Source organism: Cornus florida, unplaced genomic scaffold, assembly GCF_030987335.1.
Source record: "Cornus florida cultivar Cherokee Brave unplaced genomic scaffold, ASM3098733v1 CherokeeBrave_3.0.0_Hap2_Chr04, whole genome shotgun sequence".
Taxonomy (NCBI): Eukaryota; Viridiplantae; Streptophyta; class Magnoliopsida; order Cornales; family Cornaceae; genus Cornus; species Cornus florida.
In genome coordinates this window covers 8,048,079-8,064,591 of record NW_026775574.1, presented here as the reverse complement: position 1 = coordinate 8,064,591, position 16,513 = coordinate 8,048,079, and the positions used below count along the sequence as shown (strand labels likewise).

General features: G+C 35.8%; 2 protein-coding genes across 2 annotated transcripts; one reads left to right on the top strand and one right to left on the bottom strand.

Annotated features, from left to right (window-relative positions):
• The first annotated feature begins 3,312 nt into the window (after positions 1-3,312).
• On the top strand, positions 3,313-9,432 carry LOC132302681 (tRNA(adenine(34)) deaminase, chloroplastic). Its single transcript, XM_059799595.1, has 4 exons — positions 3,313-7,269; positions 7,357-7,444; positions 8,674-8,801; positions 8,975-9,432. Exons 1-4 carry the CDS (start codon positions 3,761-3,763, stop codon positions 9,246-9,248), a joined length of 3,999 nt encoding a protein of 1,332 aa, XP_059655578.1. The 5' UTR covers positions 3,313-3,760; the 3' UTR covers positions 9,249-9,432.
• A 423-nt stretch (positions 9,433-9,855) lies between these two features.
• LOC132302682 (phosphate transporter PHO1 homolog 1) lies at positions 9,856-15,825 on the bottom strand. The gene is made up of 14 exons (XM_059799596.1): positions 15,492-15,825; positions 15,059-15,359; positions 14,153-14,561; positions 14,002-14,050; positions 13,841-13,912; positions 13,402-13,531; positions 12,508-12,628; positions 12,098-12,347; positions 11,853-11,957; positions 11,656-11,700; positions 11,408-11,560; positions 11,018-11,296; positions 10,523-10,659; positions 9,856-10,424 (listed from the first exon to the last, which is right to left on the bottom strand). Exons 1-14 carry the CDS (start codon positions 15,714-15,716, stop codon positions 10,334-10,336), a joined length of 2,367 nt encoding a protein of 788 aa, XP_059655579.1. The 5' UTR covers positions 15,717-15,825; the 3' UTR covers positions 9,856-10,333.
• Positions 15,826-16,513: the final 688 nt, after the last annotated feature.

Here is a 16,513-nt window from a genome sequence, read left to right as displayed (position 1 = left end):
TTCAATGAGAAAGAAATTGGGATATATCTCTGAGATTTTGGGATAATTTCGCAAGAAGAGATGAATCTTTATTATTAGGTTGTCATGGCGGCGACAGCAGCAGAGGAGATCGTGCGAACAATAGAGAACATTTACGTTTATTATGTGACTTGCCAAATTAATATTTTTTATCTTATGTCGGTTTTAAGTCGTTAGATAGATATTGTCAAAATTATCATTTTCCTTATTTTAAATATGTGGATTAAGTGTTAGTTTTAACTTAAGTTTTAAGGTCAAATCGCGAAATACCCCGTCCATTACAATTAATATCATAATTAGATTCGGGTCCGGCCAGGTGAACCTCTAAATAGTCAAGATAACCAGAGCACAAAGAAGACGTTGCGAGTGGAACTTATTTAACATCTTAAAGCTTGTAATAATAAATAACAAGCATAATATTTTCTTGTCAATAGTAGAATAATCACATTTCAAATAATATAATTATTAGTGACAGTTTTAACATTTTTGAGACACAAAATATTATTGCTATGTTATGGACTTATTTTGCTGTTTATCATGACATGAAAAAGGGAATTAAATATTAAACTAGCAATATTGTGATTTCTCTAGAATAATATATCATACAAATAAAATTGACCATATGAAATCTCTTTATCAATATTAATATTTCGTCGACAACATCTCCAGATTTGTAGCCTAGGGTGGGTCCCGAAAGAGCCCTTTCTAAGAGAGTTTCTGGTGCCAACCAAAAAATAAAAATATTAATATTCCTATTATAGACCATATCTCATTTTATTATTACTTTTAATTATAAAATTATAAAATATTATTACTTCATCTCATGTAAATTTTGATTGGGCTCTTTGTCGGTTACATTTTAGACAAACTCTCCTCTTCTAACCAATGCATCTTTAGATTTAGTTATGTATAACCATGCTATATATTTAAATTTACTTTTTTTTTAATAACGTTATCCTTAATTTTCTCCTTTAGTAATCGTATCTCTTTTAGTCACTTTCATCATTAATCTTAACAACCTCGTTTTTATTACATGATTTTTTGTTTCTTAGCTTAATAACTGTTGTATAAAAATTTTCTTTTAGTTTATTTGTCACATAGGATACAACTAGTTGTCTCCATTTTGCCCATCTTGTTCCAATCCTAATTATTTCCAAGTTATTATACCACTTTTTATAATAATGACCCTCAATAATAAAAAGTAGTTATTTTAAATAACTCCATGGTCTTGAATTGTACGGAGTAATAATTATATTGTCCTTTTATTGTTTCTTTATCAAATTTATATTTAATTTATTTTGTTTTAGTTTTATTTATTTTTAGGTCTTCCGCTTCAAAAATTTTCTTCCATGTTTCCAATTAACATTATTATTAAGACTTCTTCGTATATAATAAAATTAAATAAGTTTTCCTCTGCAAATACCGAAACATTATATATGTACTTTTTAAAATAAATGTGATATTAATTAGTTAGTAAATACAATATCTATAGTAGAGAATGTAGGTTCTTTTATTGCAGACATGAGACAACCAGTATTATAAAAAAAAAAAAAAAAACCTCTGCACATGTGTAATAGTAAATCACTCATCATTGTGTACGTCTTATAAAATTTATATATATTATCTTCAAAAATCAAATCATTATATCTTGGAAGATTTCTTTGATAATATATATATATATATATATATATATATATATATATATTGATAAAAAAAAAATATTTGTGTGACATCTACACAAATCCACTCGGGGTACATCCTCACCTAATTGAAATTGTCAACTCCAGAGATTTTAAAATTCACATGTCATGCCAACTAACCCTACTTATTCAATCAATTTGCGACACACTAGATAGCACAAACAACGATGGCTGGATGGGGACAAATATATTGGATAATTTATGGAGACTGATATTGTATATATTGTTTTTAAAATATCTAATCTATCTTATGCGGAGTATCAAAATATTTTCTATGGAATTTTCCAAGCATGAGTAACTTTGATCTCTTTATTTACACGTTTTTATTTTATTTTATTTTATTTAACGATATAGAGTAATCTCTATTAGTAATTTAGTATTTAGGACTACAAATAAATCTAATTAATCCCGCTAGAGTAAAAAGGCTTGTTGAAGCTCGGATTGTGTTCGAGCAAACCCTAGATAGTTTCAGAGGTTTGCCTTGCAATTCTTTAACCAAAAGATAGACTAGACTTAGATTGAGCTTGTTTTTATATTATATGTACATATGTTATATGTACATACCACATATGTACATATATATATATATATGGAATTTGCTCTATATATAGATACATACAGTCCGTTGGTAGGATTTGGCCATGATAGTTGAATTTTTTTGCAATCTAATGGTTTCATATTGTGCATTAGTATTATGGGCCTTAACGAGGTGGATTTGAAACATAAAGTTTGGGCTAAAGTTATAGTAAATGGGCTTGAATTTTAAATGTAAGAGTCGAATATACAATGGACTTAATTTATGAGGTGTTTATGAACCTAATAGGCAAAGCTCCCCAACGAATCAAGCTCAGCTTTATTTCAAGCTTGACTCTTTTGTTAAACGAACTTGAAAAATGAGCTTAAACTTGACTCAAATACTTAACAAAGGATTCTGATTTTAACGAGTCAAGCCTGAAAATTTAAATTTGAATGACATGGTTGTCTAAAAGTTAATTATTTTCTAAAAAAAATCTTATTAGTTAAATGTAAAACAAAATAAATTTCACCATTGATTTGATCTCATGTCAAGAAGGATGTCTCCTATTAGCTATTATAAAATTATTCTAATGACCAAAGGATCAAATGGTCCTTCCCAAAGGGGAGGTCGGGGGTTCAAACCTCGGTGGAGATAGGGTGTGTACGTATAAAAAAAAAGAAAAAAAAAAAAAAGAAGAAAAAAAGAAAAAATGCTAATGAAATGTCTGCTAACCTACTTAGTAATATTTTCCTTAATAATAGTACCTTTTTTTAAATATGCATTCAATTCATTTTTAATATAATAAAAGTGACTGGAAGTCTGGAAGGTAACTAGTCTACCTTATTTATTTATAGCTAGTAATTTAATGGTAAAAAAAGGGAAAGGATTCAAGTCTTTTCAAGAGTAAAATGTAAGTAAAAAAATAAAAAAATTTCCATTACAACTATAGTTAGATTATTGAAAAGTTCACATTTTTTTTTTTCTTAGACCAAGTGTATTGGCATAACAACAAACTTATCATTAAAGTTAGGAGTGCGATTTAAAAGCGAAACCTCAAAGTCTCTTATTTTTCCGAATCCCTACCCATACTGTTATGTCCCGAGGGCAAAAAAATTCACTTAAATAGATGAACATGGTATGATTATGATAATGAAAAAAAAAAAAAAAATAGAAGATGAATCTCCTTTTGGCCTTTCTCTACCTTTGGAGGTTATTTATTTAAAAGATATACTTTTGGATTGGATTTCCAACAAGGCAAACAACCCGTACCTCCCTTACTGGATGCTGCGTCTGGAGTGTTTTGACACCAACTCAACCGAGTTGAAAACCTTGATCTAGATGGGCAACTAGCTGAGTTAACCCAGCCATAAACCAAAAAACCTGAGACTCTCACTTCAGCAATCTGATCTACGCAGATCACGTGGACTTTATCATAGATTCAGCTTCACCAATTCGACAAATCCTTCAAAACCCACTTCTTATATCAAGGTAAGATCCTCTGTCCCTCTCTCTAAAGCACAAGGAGATGTATAACAGTTATGCTAGCTCAACTGTATCACTTAGGTGCAAAGGGTCTCTTTCATTTTCATCAAATGATTACTTTCACTTATTGAATGATGGGTTTGATAGAAATTTTATTCCTTTATCATCATCATCATCATGTTGTCCTTGCTGTGCAAATTCCATATATAGAGTGCCCATAAACCCTAGCTTTTTATCTGGGCTGAAGCAATCCACCCTAATTCAATGGTCAGCTTCTAGAAGGCTGATCTTGTGTGGTGGAGAAGGGTACTTATACCGCTCCCCAATTCATGATGTTCGTAAAAAATGTTATTATGGAAATTCATGGTCTCTTAAGGAGAGGAATGTTGGTGGTAGAAGAGGGAGGTGGAGAGAGGGGAGGTTTGGTTGTGCTGTTCCGGAAAAAAGGAGCAAAAGGCACCATTTGAGTGACGTGGATGAAGCGGAAGCGATGCTTAGCTTGTTGACTGAAAATATAAGTGAGGAGTGTTTTGGTGTTAGGGAGAGAAATGATAGTTCATCTAGGAGGGTGAAAGTGGAGGAGAGGGCTAATGGCGGTGGTGGTAATTGTTATAGGCGTAAAAAGAAAAATGTTGATTCTGGTTTGTTGGAGAGCAATTCAAAGTGTGAATTTGAATCGGTTACAATTCAGTCTAGGGAAGAGGATTGTAGACGGAAATCAGATAGACAAAAGGAGGATAAGGAGAGCTGTTTGAGGAGTGAGAATTGTAGGTTGAGGAAAGAAGGATCTAGCCATTCATCATACTACTCATTTTCTTCTTTGGATGAATTAGAGAGCGATGACAAAGTTCGGGTTGAGTATGATGGCTTTGATGAAGAACCATTGAGTGGGTATAAGAGGGTTCCAAGAGGGAGTGGGGAAGCCACATTTAATAGGGAAGTTGCGGAAGAGGTGAAGAGGCATATAGATGTTGCAGAGGGACATGGAGCGGTCTTGAAACAGGAAAATACTGCAGTAGGGTCATATGCAACATTGAGCAATTTTGACTCTAACTGGAGGAAAAAGTCAGAGAAGAAGCTTAGAGAAGAATCTACTGAACATACCCTGTCTAGAAAGGGATCATCACAACAGCAATCAGAATTGTTAGAGGTCCATGAAACTAGTTATGGAAAGGTTCCTGATTATCACAAGCAATATGATGATAGAGAAGAGAAATCAACCTCAGCAATGAATATTGAAGAGGGCATAAGACACCAACATAGTCAAACAGGTCACCAAGTTATAGATTCCAAATCAAGAATGAAATATAAACAAAATAAACAGACGCCAGAGATCCATGGCGGTGATGTTGAAATGACTTCCAGCTCCCAGAAGCGATTCGGGGGCAAAGAAGGAATTGAAGTTGTAGCTGTGAGTTTGGTTCAGGAAAGAAGAGATGAGCATTTTAAAACAGCTGGCCATGCCAAAGGACAAGATGAGTATAGAAGAAAGTCCCAACAAATCACTGATGCATCAGATTTTCAAGAAATCAATATTAGAGGGACCTCCACTTCAGAGAGGCTGTCTGAAACTAGAATGAAGAATCGGGAAGACAATTCAACTGTGGTTCTGAATTTTGTTCAGGATACAGAAGACCAACACCGCCGAGCAGGTCAATGGGCCACAACAAGAAAATCCAGCCAATCAACTGATATATCAGATACACACGCCATCAATATTGGAAACAAGTCCACTATACAGAACCAGTCTGACACTAGAATGAAGCAGGAAGATAGTTCAAACTTTGTTTTTAGTTCATTTCCTGAAGAGAAAGAGCAACACTTGCAAACACGTTTGAAGCCTATTAAGAGAATGGAATCGGGAAGAGAATCTCTTGATGTTTCCAATATATCGATGGTTCACTCCACTGATACTCAAAAAGTCAATACTTCTCAAAAGACTTCTGAAAAGAGAATGAGTAGTCAAGAAATATATTCATCATCAGTAGTGAAATCAGTTGAAGGAACCCGAGAAAGACATAATCTAACTGATGAAAGAGTGTTGCCAAGTGAATCAAGAAAAGAGGATCAGGTATCAGCTCAAGCATTGAGTTTCAGCGAGGGCATGTTAAAAGGGACTTCTAGTTCCCAAGCAGATTTGCATTTGCAACCTCAAGGTATGGTGCAACAAACTGGTGACAAGGGAGATAAGAGAAGCTCACAGGCAATAGTAACGGCTCCCCCATCTCAATTGGTAGAAAGAGAACCTAGTGAATGTATAGAAAGTGACTATGGTGTCTCACATACACATTCACAAGTGAGTTCTCCTGCCATGCAACACGAAATATATGGTGGATCGAGAGGGGGAGAGACTTATCAAACGCCTTTAAACTTTGTCTCCCATGAAGGTGCACTGGATTCAGCTGATCGGTTACAGAAATCTTCCATGCACTTTGTTGGTGAGTTTGTTGAGAAGGTAAGGCATGAAATTTCAACTTCTGAAACCCAAAAGGAGAAGAAAACTTCTGAAATGATGTTGGTGTCCAAAGGAGAAAAGAGTCAGTATGGTTCTGGAGACTCTCAGGCAAAGAAGCATGAGTCTAGGCATTCATCTCAGAGTTCTGGAACAAAAGGGCCTTCAGATGACATGTGGGATGTGACAGACCCATCTATTCAGGGCACTCCCGATGCTGAAATCCCAGAGGTCACCACTACTACTGGGAATGCCATTGCTAAGAGAACCGGTAGGTCCTTGTGGAATATCATTGGAGATATCGTTCGACTGCGGTGGGCTCGATCTGAAACCCAGAGTTCGACTGCGAAGTCAGGTGGAAGGACTTCATCAAACCAGTCAAATAGCAGTGAGACATGGTTTTCTGGTCAGGAGCCAGATGAAAGCAATGATGAGAATGCAAATAAGGATAAGAAAAACAAGCCACAAGAAGCCACATCCGCTGATCTGCAACAAGTGGGAAAAATTTCTGCTCAAGATCAAGGAGAAGGGTCCAGCTCAACAAGCTCAACGGAGAAAATAAGGCACGTAGGAATGGGTACAATATCATCTTCAAGTATTTTAGAAAGCGGCTCAGCATCCAAAAGTACTTCTGTAGGTTCTGGTGAGGAAACTGTTGGTTGGAAGGAAGATGGAAAGAAATCTGAAGGTATCTCTTCTGAAACAGCAATAGTGGAATCATCACCATTGGCTGCTAGGCAACTAAGAAGATCTCCCATTGTCATAGAAATTTCTGAGGCTGGTAAAACTGATATATCTGGCAGTGGTGTAATGGTGCAGATGGAGCAACCAATTGATGCTGGTTTGTTGAAAGCACCAGGAGCTGAGGGGAAGCATGTGGAATTAAAAAGAAGGAAACTTCAACGAAACGATCAAGTCATGAAAGATAGATTTGATGAATGGGAAGAAGCATATACACTTGAAACTGAGCAGCGAAAAACTGATGAAATGTTTATGAGGGAAGCACTATTGGAAGCCAAAAAGGCTGCCGATACCTGGGAGGTTCCTGTTGGGGCTGTGCTTGTACAACATGGAAGAATAATTGCTCGTGGATGCAACCTGTAAGTTTCACTAGCTTATACCTTTTTTTTTGCTTGGCTAAATGTTTACTCCTCTTTCGGTAACTAATTATTAGCAAATGTACCCAGAGTTGAAGAATTACGTGACTCCACTGCCCATGCAGAAATGATTTGTATACGGGAGGCTTCAAACCTACTTCGGACATGGAGGCTCTCAGTAATTCCCTCTCTTTTTACTCATTTAAATTTAAGTCAACTCAACCTTGAACTTTTCATAATTTTATTATTGTACTTCATGCTCCGTTAAACGGCTAACATATTCAGTGCTTGTGCTATAAACAAAGTTTGCATCTGTGGTGCTATTTCTATCACAAAACCATATTGAATGTGAAGTTAGTGCTGGCCTGTATAGAATGGCCCTTGTCCATGTATGTTTTATCTCAACTGTGGAGAATTAAACCAAGCTCCAGTTTCAGTGGTCATGTTTAGCTTGAAACTGATATACTCACTTGCTTTGGTTGTATGAAGTGGAAATTGTCATACAGGTGATCTAGGAATGGTATGACAGTACTGTGGTTCTGTTCTAGTTTATCTATCAGGTTCCTTGGAAACATTTGCATCTTCCTGCATATAATATTCTTAGAAAGACAAATAATGAATGAAAACAAAATTTGGAGTTAGCATTGGGTTTGCCCGTTGTATCTGCCATAAGATGGCTGCTGATGCTGCTCCATCCCTCAAAATGCTGAAGTGACCTTTTGAGGTATCTTTTCATAAGAAATTGTTATTATGCTTCTAAAAACCCAAAAGCGACTATCATAGTTTTGTGCCTACAAGTGTTAATTTTTACTGGCTACACTAATTGAATTTGGAATCACCAATGCTAGTGCTATTATGTGCACATTTTAAGAGAGAGAGAGAGAGAGAGAGAGAGAGAGAGAGAGAGATTACATATAGACTGTAATCGAAATGAAATTGTCCCATTGTGTATCAGACAAGTCTACCTTAGTTTTCAATAGCATTTAAACTTGGATTTCTATCCTTGAATAATATGCTTCTGAATTGTCCTGGATTATACCACTAAGATGTTATGGAAGTTGAAACCAAAGAATCTTATTTTCATAGAACATCCAGGTACCAAAAATTTGAACATGCTGTTTTAGGCAAGGAGTGAGAAATAATTTTCAATGATCATAAGATGTTGGCCTTGGTCTTTATATACCCTAATAGAGATTCTATAAGCTGCTATACTACACTTTTCAATATATTGGTTGTCTAAGCTATAAAGTGACCCCAAAAATTTAAGCAAATCTTTCATGACTAGTATTTGATACTTCATATATATGTATATATATATATATATATATATGTTGTTTATGATTTATAGCAGAGCTTTACAGTAGCGGCCTTCTCTCTATATTAATGCTCAATTCCCTATTCATTCAGGAGACTACACTTTATGTAACACTTGAACCATGCCCTATGTGTGCTGGAGCTATTCTTGGAGCTAGAATCAATACTGTTGTTTGGGGAGCTCCCAATAAGCTTCTTGGAGCTGATGGCAGCTGGATTAGGTATTCAAATTCTTGTTTCTTTCTTTCCTTCTTTTTTATTTATATAGAAAAGAAAAGAAAGTTGTGTTTATAATTAGTTGAAAAGAAAAACTCATTTTCTGTTCCTGCGGGCGGGTACAATAGGAAACCTTTTAATGTTCCCTGTGTTTTGACCTGTAACCAACATTTTGCAGGCTCTTTCCTAATGGGGCAGAAGGAGCTGGCCTTGACCCGACTGATAAGTCAGCTGCTCCAGTCCACCCATTTCACCCGAAGATGACAATTCGACGAGGGGTATTGACATCAGAGTGTGCAGATGTAATGCAGCAATTCTTCCAACTAAGAAGGAGGCAGAAGAACAAACCAGACCCACCATCACCACCACCTTCATGTCTTCCTATTTCAAACCGTCCATCAAGGCTTCTTACCAGGATTCATGGTATCTTCAACATCATGTTCTGTTTGTAGCGAATCGCCCAGAGCCATCAACACGTAAACTTGTATTGAGAAGTATAACAGTGCTCTTGATCCTAATGTACCATTATTTACTTGTATTCTCATGAAGGTGATTGCCATGAGAAGTGCTGCTTCACATAAATTGTAAAACATAGTGCAATTTTGTTGTTTCAATTGAAAGTTAACGATTCAGATACTTGTTGGTCTCTAGCTGTGCATTTGGCATTACATTTCTCGCATTGCACTCATTTCATCGATTTCGTCATTGCCTCTCGCAGCATGAGATGTTTAAATAGTAAAGCAAATAGTAAAGTGCTTATAGTTTTCACCGTATTCGAATTGCTTAATAAAGATGAAATACCTATAAATTTAGCAATTTTCATTTCTGAACTCTCTCGTCGCAAACAGCTCATTCATACGCATATGGTGCATCTTGTCCAAATAATTTGCAGACTCAGTTCTTCTTAAACTTAGTCTGCAAATATTTGTTTAGCCAGTTTAATCATAATTTTATTCTAGCAACAATTGTTCCAGGTCAGAAAAATCAATTTGGTATGTAGATTCAAATTCATCCAATGATGAACTGTACACCCAAAAAAAAAAGAAAAAAAAAACGAAAAAACAAAACCATAATCTGGGAAAAGATTGTACAAAAGAAATTGCTTAATCTTTGAGCCAACAATGATACTATCTGTGCATTACATATGCAGATTAGCTACATTTCAGCTGTCAAGTAATATGCAAAACAAGCCCCAACTCAATGAAACAGGGCATGACCAAACAGACTCTCTCTTGACAATCTAAACAGGAATTGACAGATAGGTGGTGGCAAAAGTTAAAAACTTGTAACAAGGTGTTAACTAGAAATTTACAAGGGCAAGCATCATTCTTTATACTTGTTGAAGAAAATTCTGTATACAAGTATAAATTATTTCCGCGAATCTGATTCGAACAATGATAGACAAGTTGGAGTCATGCAGTCATGTTACATCAACTTGTATGATGACAATGAGGTTCTTTTTGTCTAATCTCACAGGGTGGAAGAACATCCGTGACCCTGAATCGTATTCTGTCACCGCGACTGTTGCTAATGGGCATCAGTCTTCTTCATCCACTTCATGAAAAGGAAGTGGTACTGTCTTCACAGCTCTGAAATGACCAGCATTATTTAGATGCTCATTCTCCAACCTGGACCAGCAAACAAGTGTTAATCAAGAATGTCAGCACATGCAAACTAAGAATTTCGATAGAATGAAACTTCAGATGTTTCGTTTTCAGTTTGTCACCTGTAGAAATTCCATTGTCCTCTCCTAATCACTTCAAGGGCTGCTAAAAATAGCCCGGTAACTCTGTAATCAACACTTCCAAAATTGTAATGCATAACAGTTTGTAGCCAAGCAAGTCTCAGAATAAGGTTCAGTCCCTGCAAGGCATATCAAAGTACTTTAGTATAACATCTTCTTTGGAATTGGAGGAGGACAAAAATTGTTTCGGAAAGCCTCCTAGACTTCTACTTTTTTGTAAAACATGACTTGGATTAACCTTTGCATTGTTCTTGCAATGTACTAGTCATTTCAAAAATAGTAGTAACACGAATTTTTTTTGTGTCCATTCATTGTCAATGGTCCTAAAAGCCGGTTGTTTGCTAATAATCACTTGCAATATGTACTATCAACAATTGCAGCTTGATAAAGATGAGTGAAAATTGTAATGAATGAACCATAAGAACATAATACATCATTCTTCTGAGAGAGTGAGGGAAAGAGAGACATCAAATATACCATGGAGAAGTAGTAAATGAACTTTTGTCGAAGCATTAATTCATTCCTTAACCAGGGGTTATGTGAATGGAACTGGAGCAAACCCCAGTCCTTGACAAAGTCCCAATACAACTGATACACTGTTGCAGCACTCGACATGACCACGAGCAGACAAAGCCATCCCACACTCCTTTCTTTCTCATAAGCCACTTTGGCACCAGCAGCCAACATTGCAGACACATATTTGCCTAAGTTGACAAGGTGGCTTGTCTGTCCTTCATCAAACCATCTACGAGCACACTACAAATCCAATTAACAAAATTCTTTTAGACACTAATCTCTATCAATTTGTTAAGAAATGAAAATTGAAAATACAAGAAACTGTCTTAGACAGAGAGCTTTGTACTAAACCTGCATTGCCCGCCAATAATAAGGTAGGAAAGAGACAGCATAAGCAAGATCCCTGTAATTTTTGGTCCTCATGCAATATCCATAGTCCTGATTTTTGAAGCTCCCTGTTATATAGTAGCACGCTACGTACTCAAGGTTTCTCAGCATTGGTACCTGTTTGATAATAAAGTTTTTATAGTAACAATCACATATATTGGTATTAATAGCTCACAAAGAAAGTACACATACAAGTGCTTAAGCTTAATTACCTGGCTACAAAGTTGATCAGCCATGAAGAAGTCCAGCATGACGACCTGCAAAGAGAATTAATTAATCAATAAGACAATAAAGATACTATGTTTTAGGTCTTAAAAATCAAAACATGTACTGAAATTATTGAATGCCTCTAAAAAGTAGAAACATTTTTCGCAACATCCATAAGTGAGAGAGTTGAAAGTGGGATTACCTTGTAGAGTGGTGATAGAATGATGTTCCTTATCACTCGAAGGAAACAGTAACGGCTTGATTTGTATACGATATTGAAGGGGCACACAAGCAGTAGCAAGAAGGCCTGTGCAAATGGAAAGAGTTAAAACTTTTTTGTTTATGACCAATTCAAGAAATGGAGATATTTTAATGAAAATTATTGGACGATATGAAGGTGTTTATACTTTTATCTCTTCATAATAAGCTGTAAGATCAAGAAATTACCAGTAGCAAAAATCCGGGGATGGCTTTCACTTGAGTGTAGGAATACCCTTTTGCCACAAGTGCCAAATGACCAAACATCACTCCCACCACAGCAGTCATTGATGTTGTACAGATCAGAAACACATCTCTATATTTAAGTTCCTTTGCCGGGGCCAGCTCAAAGATGAAGCTATGATTTATACGAGCTTTCCTCCACATAAAAATATTGCATCCATACAAAAATAGGTGTAGAAACAATAGGCTGAACATGCTGCAAAATTATAAATTTGTTCATATTAATATATGTAACAAATATTTAAAATCTACAGAACTATGCATAAATACTTTATTTAGATCTTCCTTTCATTCTTTCTGAAATTCAAATTGATATTAAAGGTGATATCAAGAATATGAAGATAACGGATACTTGCCTAAGTACAGGATAAACAGTTTCCATGTAAATTGTATCTGCTTGATTTCTGTACATCCCCATGACATGAGCCATGATGACATATCCAGCAAAAAGCGCGATGAGACCTCCAGTGAATAGCCCTGTTTATATATAAAATAAAATGTTAATTTAGTTTCCATCCATTCTTGAGTTCAAAAGACCATGAATTTTACATATAAACTAACTTATCCAACAAAATTTGAAAATTTAAAACAAGGGTTTTGAGGACAGAGTTGAATGGTATGTAATCGTTATAATCAAATTTCTATTTCCTCATTATAATCATGAACAAAGGCCTAATGAGCTTGATAATGCATTTTTTGTCCCGGTGACATCCATCTTTTAGGTAGGCCACACATAAATGCAAACTCAATGCAAGAGCACAAGTACTAGAATAAATGTTGTGTCTACATGCCCTACATGGGCAATTGTTTTCAATTAGAAGTGTTCATGCAACATAGCTTGGAACCACACTAGGGAAACTAGGTAATGCTGTCTTCTTCTTCTTCTTCTTTTTTTTAAAAATTTTTTTATGGCATTTTTAAGGTTCAAACCATGCGGAAACTAGAGGATTTCCAATCGCATGATAATGGCTCCCATGGGCCCTCAACTTTACCATCCCACCTCTAAAAAAGTGGACCTGGTGCACCCCTTTGACTCAGTGTCTAGTGGCCTAGTGGGCTCATAGTTTCATCCTTTTTTCTTTTGTTTTCTCTGTATCTACATGGTGAAATAGTCACAAAAAGAACAATTACACAACATCTTTACTGAAAGAAATGGTTCAAAAAGTTGGTCAATAATTATATGATATCTTGGAACACTACTTTGTATATTTTAAATTCACTTTAACCAGAATTATTTGGAAGAAACTCACCTATGAAGAAGGTTGCTGCATGTGAGTCTTTAGGCTGAGTCGGTTTAAGGTATTTCATGGCCTTTCTTCTGTCATCTTCCGCAAAGTGTTTGACAAATAGATCCTCAACCTCATCTGCTAACTTCATATCCTGTATTATTAATGAAACTAATTAGAAGTTTTAACTGGTTTTCTGAATCTGTGTTCCAATGTAGTGTCAGACAAGCATATCTTAGCTCCATCCATGAATATCTAAGGCCTTCCCTCGTGGGGAGATACACTTTACTAGTCGATGGCCACTAAATGCTGTCTAAGAATAACTTGATGATGGGATGTCAGGTGCTCCCACATCCAATCATCTTCCAATCAAAAGATCATGAAAATATGTTTTGATGATACAGGTATGCTTCATGAGCACTAGATGTTTTCGCCTTAGTGGCTGTTTGGCATAGTGATTTACCTTGTCTGAGCTGTTGAAATAGGAGCTCTCAACCACTTTTAAGTAAATGGGAAGGACTTCTTTGTTAGTGACCTGAAAGAAGCCACAATTGAAAAGGTCATTCAAGGAAAAAGAAAGTAGCTTGAAAGTTTTGAAGACTAAAAAGTTAGCACATCACTTACTTTGTCAAATTTCTTTAAAATCTTTGCAAAAGCAAGCATGTTCAAGTTCCTGAAAACCATTCAAAATAAATAAATAAATAAATAAATAAACGTTTTCATGAATGAGAGCGGAAGCTAAGTTTTGAGATTATATTAGTCATGGAAACAATACCTATAGGTTTTAAGGTAACCCAACCCTTTATAGAGCTCAATGAAAGCTCCTTTAATCATCTTCTCTGCGTGGCGAAGCTTTTTTTTGTTGATGTGAAGCTTACTTCCTTCTGGGCCACATTTCTTTGAGGACTGATTGACCAAATCATCCCAAAGTAAATAACTGACTGCTGAGAAGGTGCGGGTTGGATTCGTCAGAGGAATATTTATTCTTAAGTTTTTCCCTTGGAAACTGAAAGCCCGAGCCGAGAGAGTTCTCATCTTCCCATCATCCCTTTTCATTCTCATTGATTTTTCCATGTCATCTGATTTTGGAGAGTCTATGAATTGTGCATCATTTTTGTTGAACACATCTACTGTGCTGTCCTGCTCCTGTTCTTGCTCTGTTTTGTCCCTAATGGACTCTTCATCTGCATCCAAAAAACATAAAAAGAAACATATAACATATCAAAATTTGATCAATTTGTACAAAAGAACTTAAGAGAGACAAATTAAGGACTCATACTCATAAAAAAAAAAAAAAAAATCTGTTTTAATTTAAAATTTCCTTTTCCTCCACAATGGTACTACATTGAACAAAATTAGCTTCTATCAAGAACAGAGTAATTCTGTCTTGTAAATGGAGCTCAAGAAAGCATGGAATGTATTGCCATTGTACCATAAAAGTGGACATTGAAACTTCTATCAAGTTTATATACATATATATACATATTAGGTGATGTATAGATATGTATGCATAACTGTGACAAAACAATGTGATTTTTCAAAATATGCTACTCTTTAATTAAGGAATATTATTGATCAAATGTAAAAACAGAAAGAGGTGAAATGACTCTCAAATGAATACCAAAGACCAAGTTGACATGCATTTCATTTCTCTTTGATGGAAACAGAGTAGGGTAAATACCACATGAAATGGTGCCTGAAATGGACTCATCCTCCTTGGGATCCTGGGAAGAAGCTCCTTTCTCGCGCTGTTTCTTAAGCGCGATTTCAAGCTCAATGAGAATCTCCATTTGTTTCTTCAGTGATTCCCCCCTCTCAAGGAACTCTCTCTCTTTTCCTTTGTAAAATTGATTCACTTTGTTAAGTTGGAGGTCCAAACAAGCAAAGAATTCCTTAGCAGCATCAGTGTCAGCAAATTGCTCTAGCAATTCAGTCTCATACATGTCCCCTTTACTAGCTGAGGATCCGAGTTTCGTATGAACCTGATCAACACCATAAAATTAACCACTTACTATCAGTAAAGACTCATTCAAATGTCACAACATAACATGCACACTACCATATACTTAAAATATACACATGTAGGGAGAGGGAAAGGAAGAGGGAGAGAGTACTTGAATGACCCCATGTTCTCTATGTTGATGGCCAAACAGAGTGAACTTCCTAAGGGAGGAAAAGAGGGTGTTTGGTAAAGAGCTTGCTTGTTGCTTGTTTGGTGAGTTGTTATTGTTTTGGAGATGGAATTTCTTGAGGTCCTTTTTGAGTTGCCAATAATCAACAAATGCCTCTTTCCACTCAGGAACAAGCTGACCCTCAAACTGCTTAGAGAACTTCACCATTTTCTCTCTCTTTTTTTTTTGGTGAAAATATTTTTCTCACAAGAGAGAAATGGAATGGAATTAGTAGTAGTAGTACTACTCTAGATGATGTGTGTAGCCCTTGTGACTTGTGAGTGTTTCAACACAAGCCCATGATAACCATATTTATGGGGAGGAAAAAGGAATTGATTGATGTGCTTGTACAGATGCTTTGGGTAGCACATTCTTTAATATCCTTTCCACTTATATTATCCTATGTTCCTCCCACTTGGAAAGTATAGTGGTGGCTAGGGTTCGCCGGAAAATGACCCAACCGCCACTGGATGTGACGACTTCCCCGCCAACATTTTGTCATGAAGATTTTGTAAAATGGTGGGAATTTTTAGTGGATGCATGGAATGGGACCAAATCTAATTCAAATTATATGAACCATATAGTGTACTTTAGAGAACATAGTTTATTCATAAACTAAAAAGAGCTTGGCCAGTACTTGAATTTACAATGACAACCTTTTGTGTCCACATGAGCCATGATTTATACCAAGGGCTAATTAGACATTTGGTAGGGTGTGTCTTATTACCAAATAAAGAGCTGTACATTGTTACTGCAAGCTTATTGGCTAAACTTAATTTGTACAAGCACACTTAGCACAAATCTAATTAGACCAGCCTGATTTCCACTAGATTGAGGATAAGTTAAACTTTTCATTTTCCCCACTTCCAATATGAAAAGATTTTTGATTGTAATATTATTGTAATATTAAGTGGAAATGATATATAATGTATTAGGGCTCCACTTTCACTAGGGTTGGTGGTCGG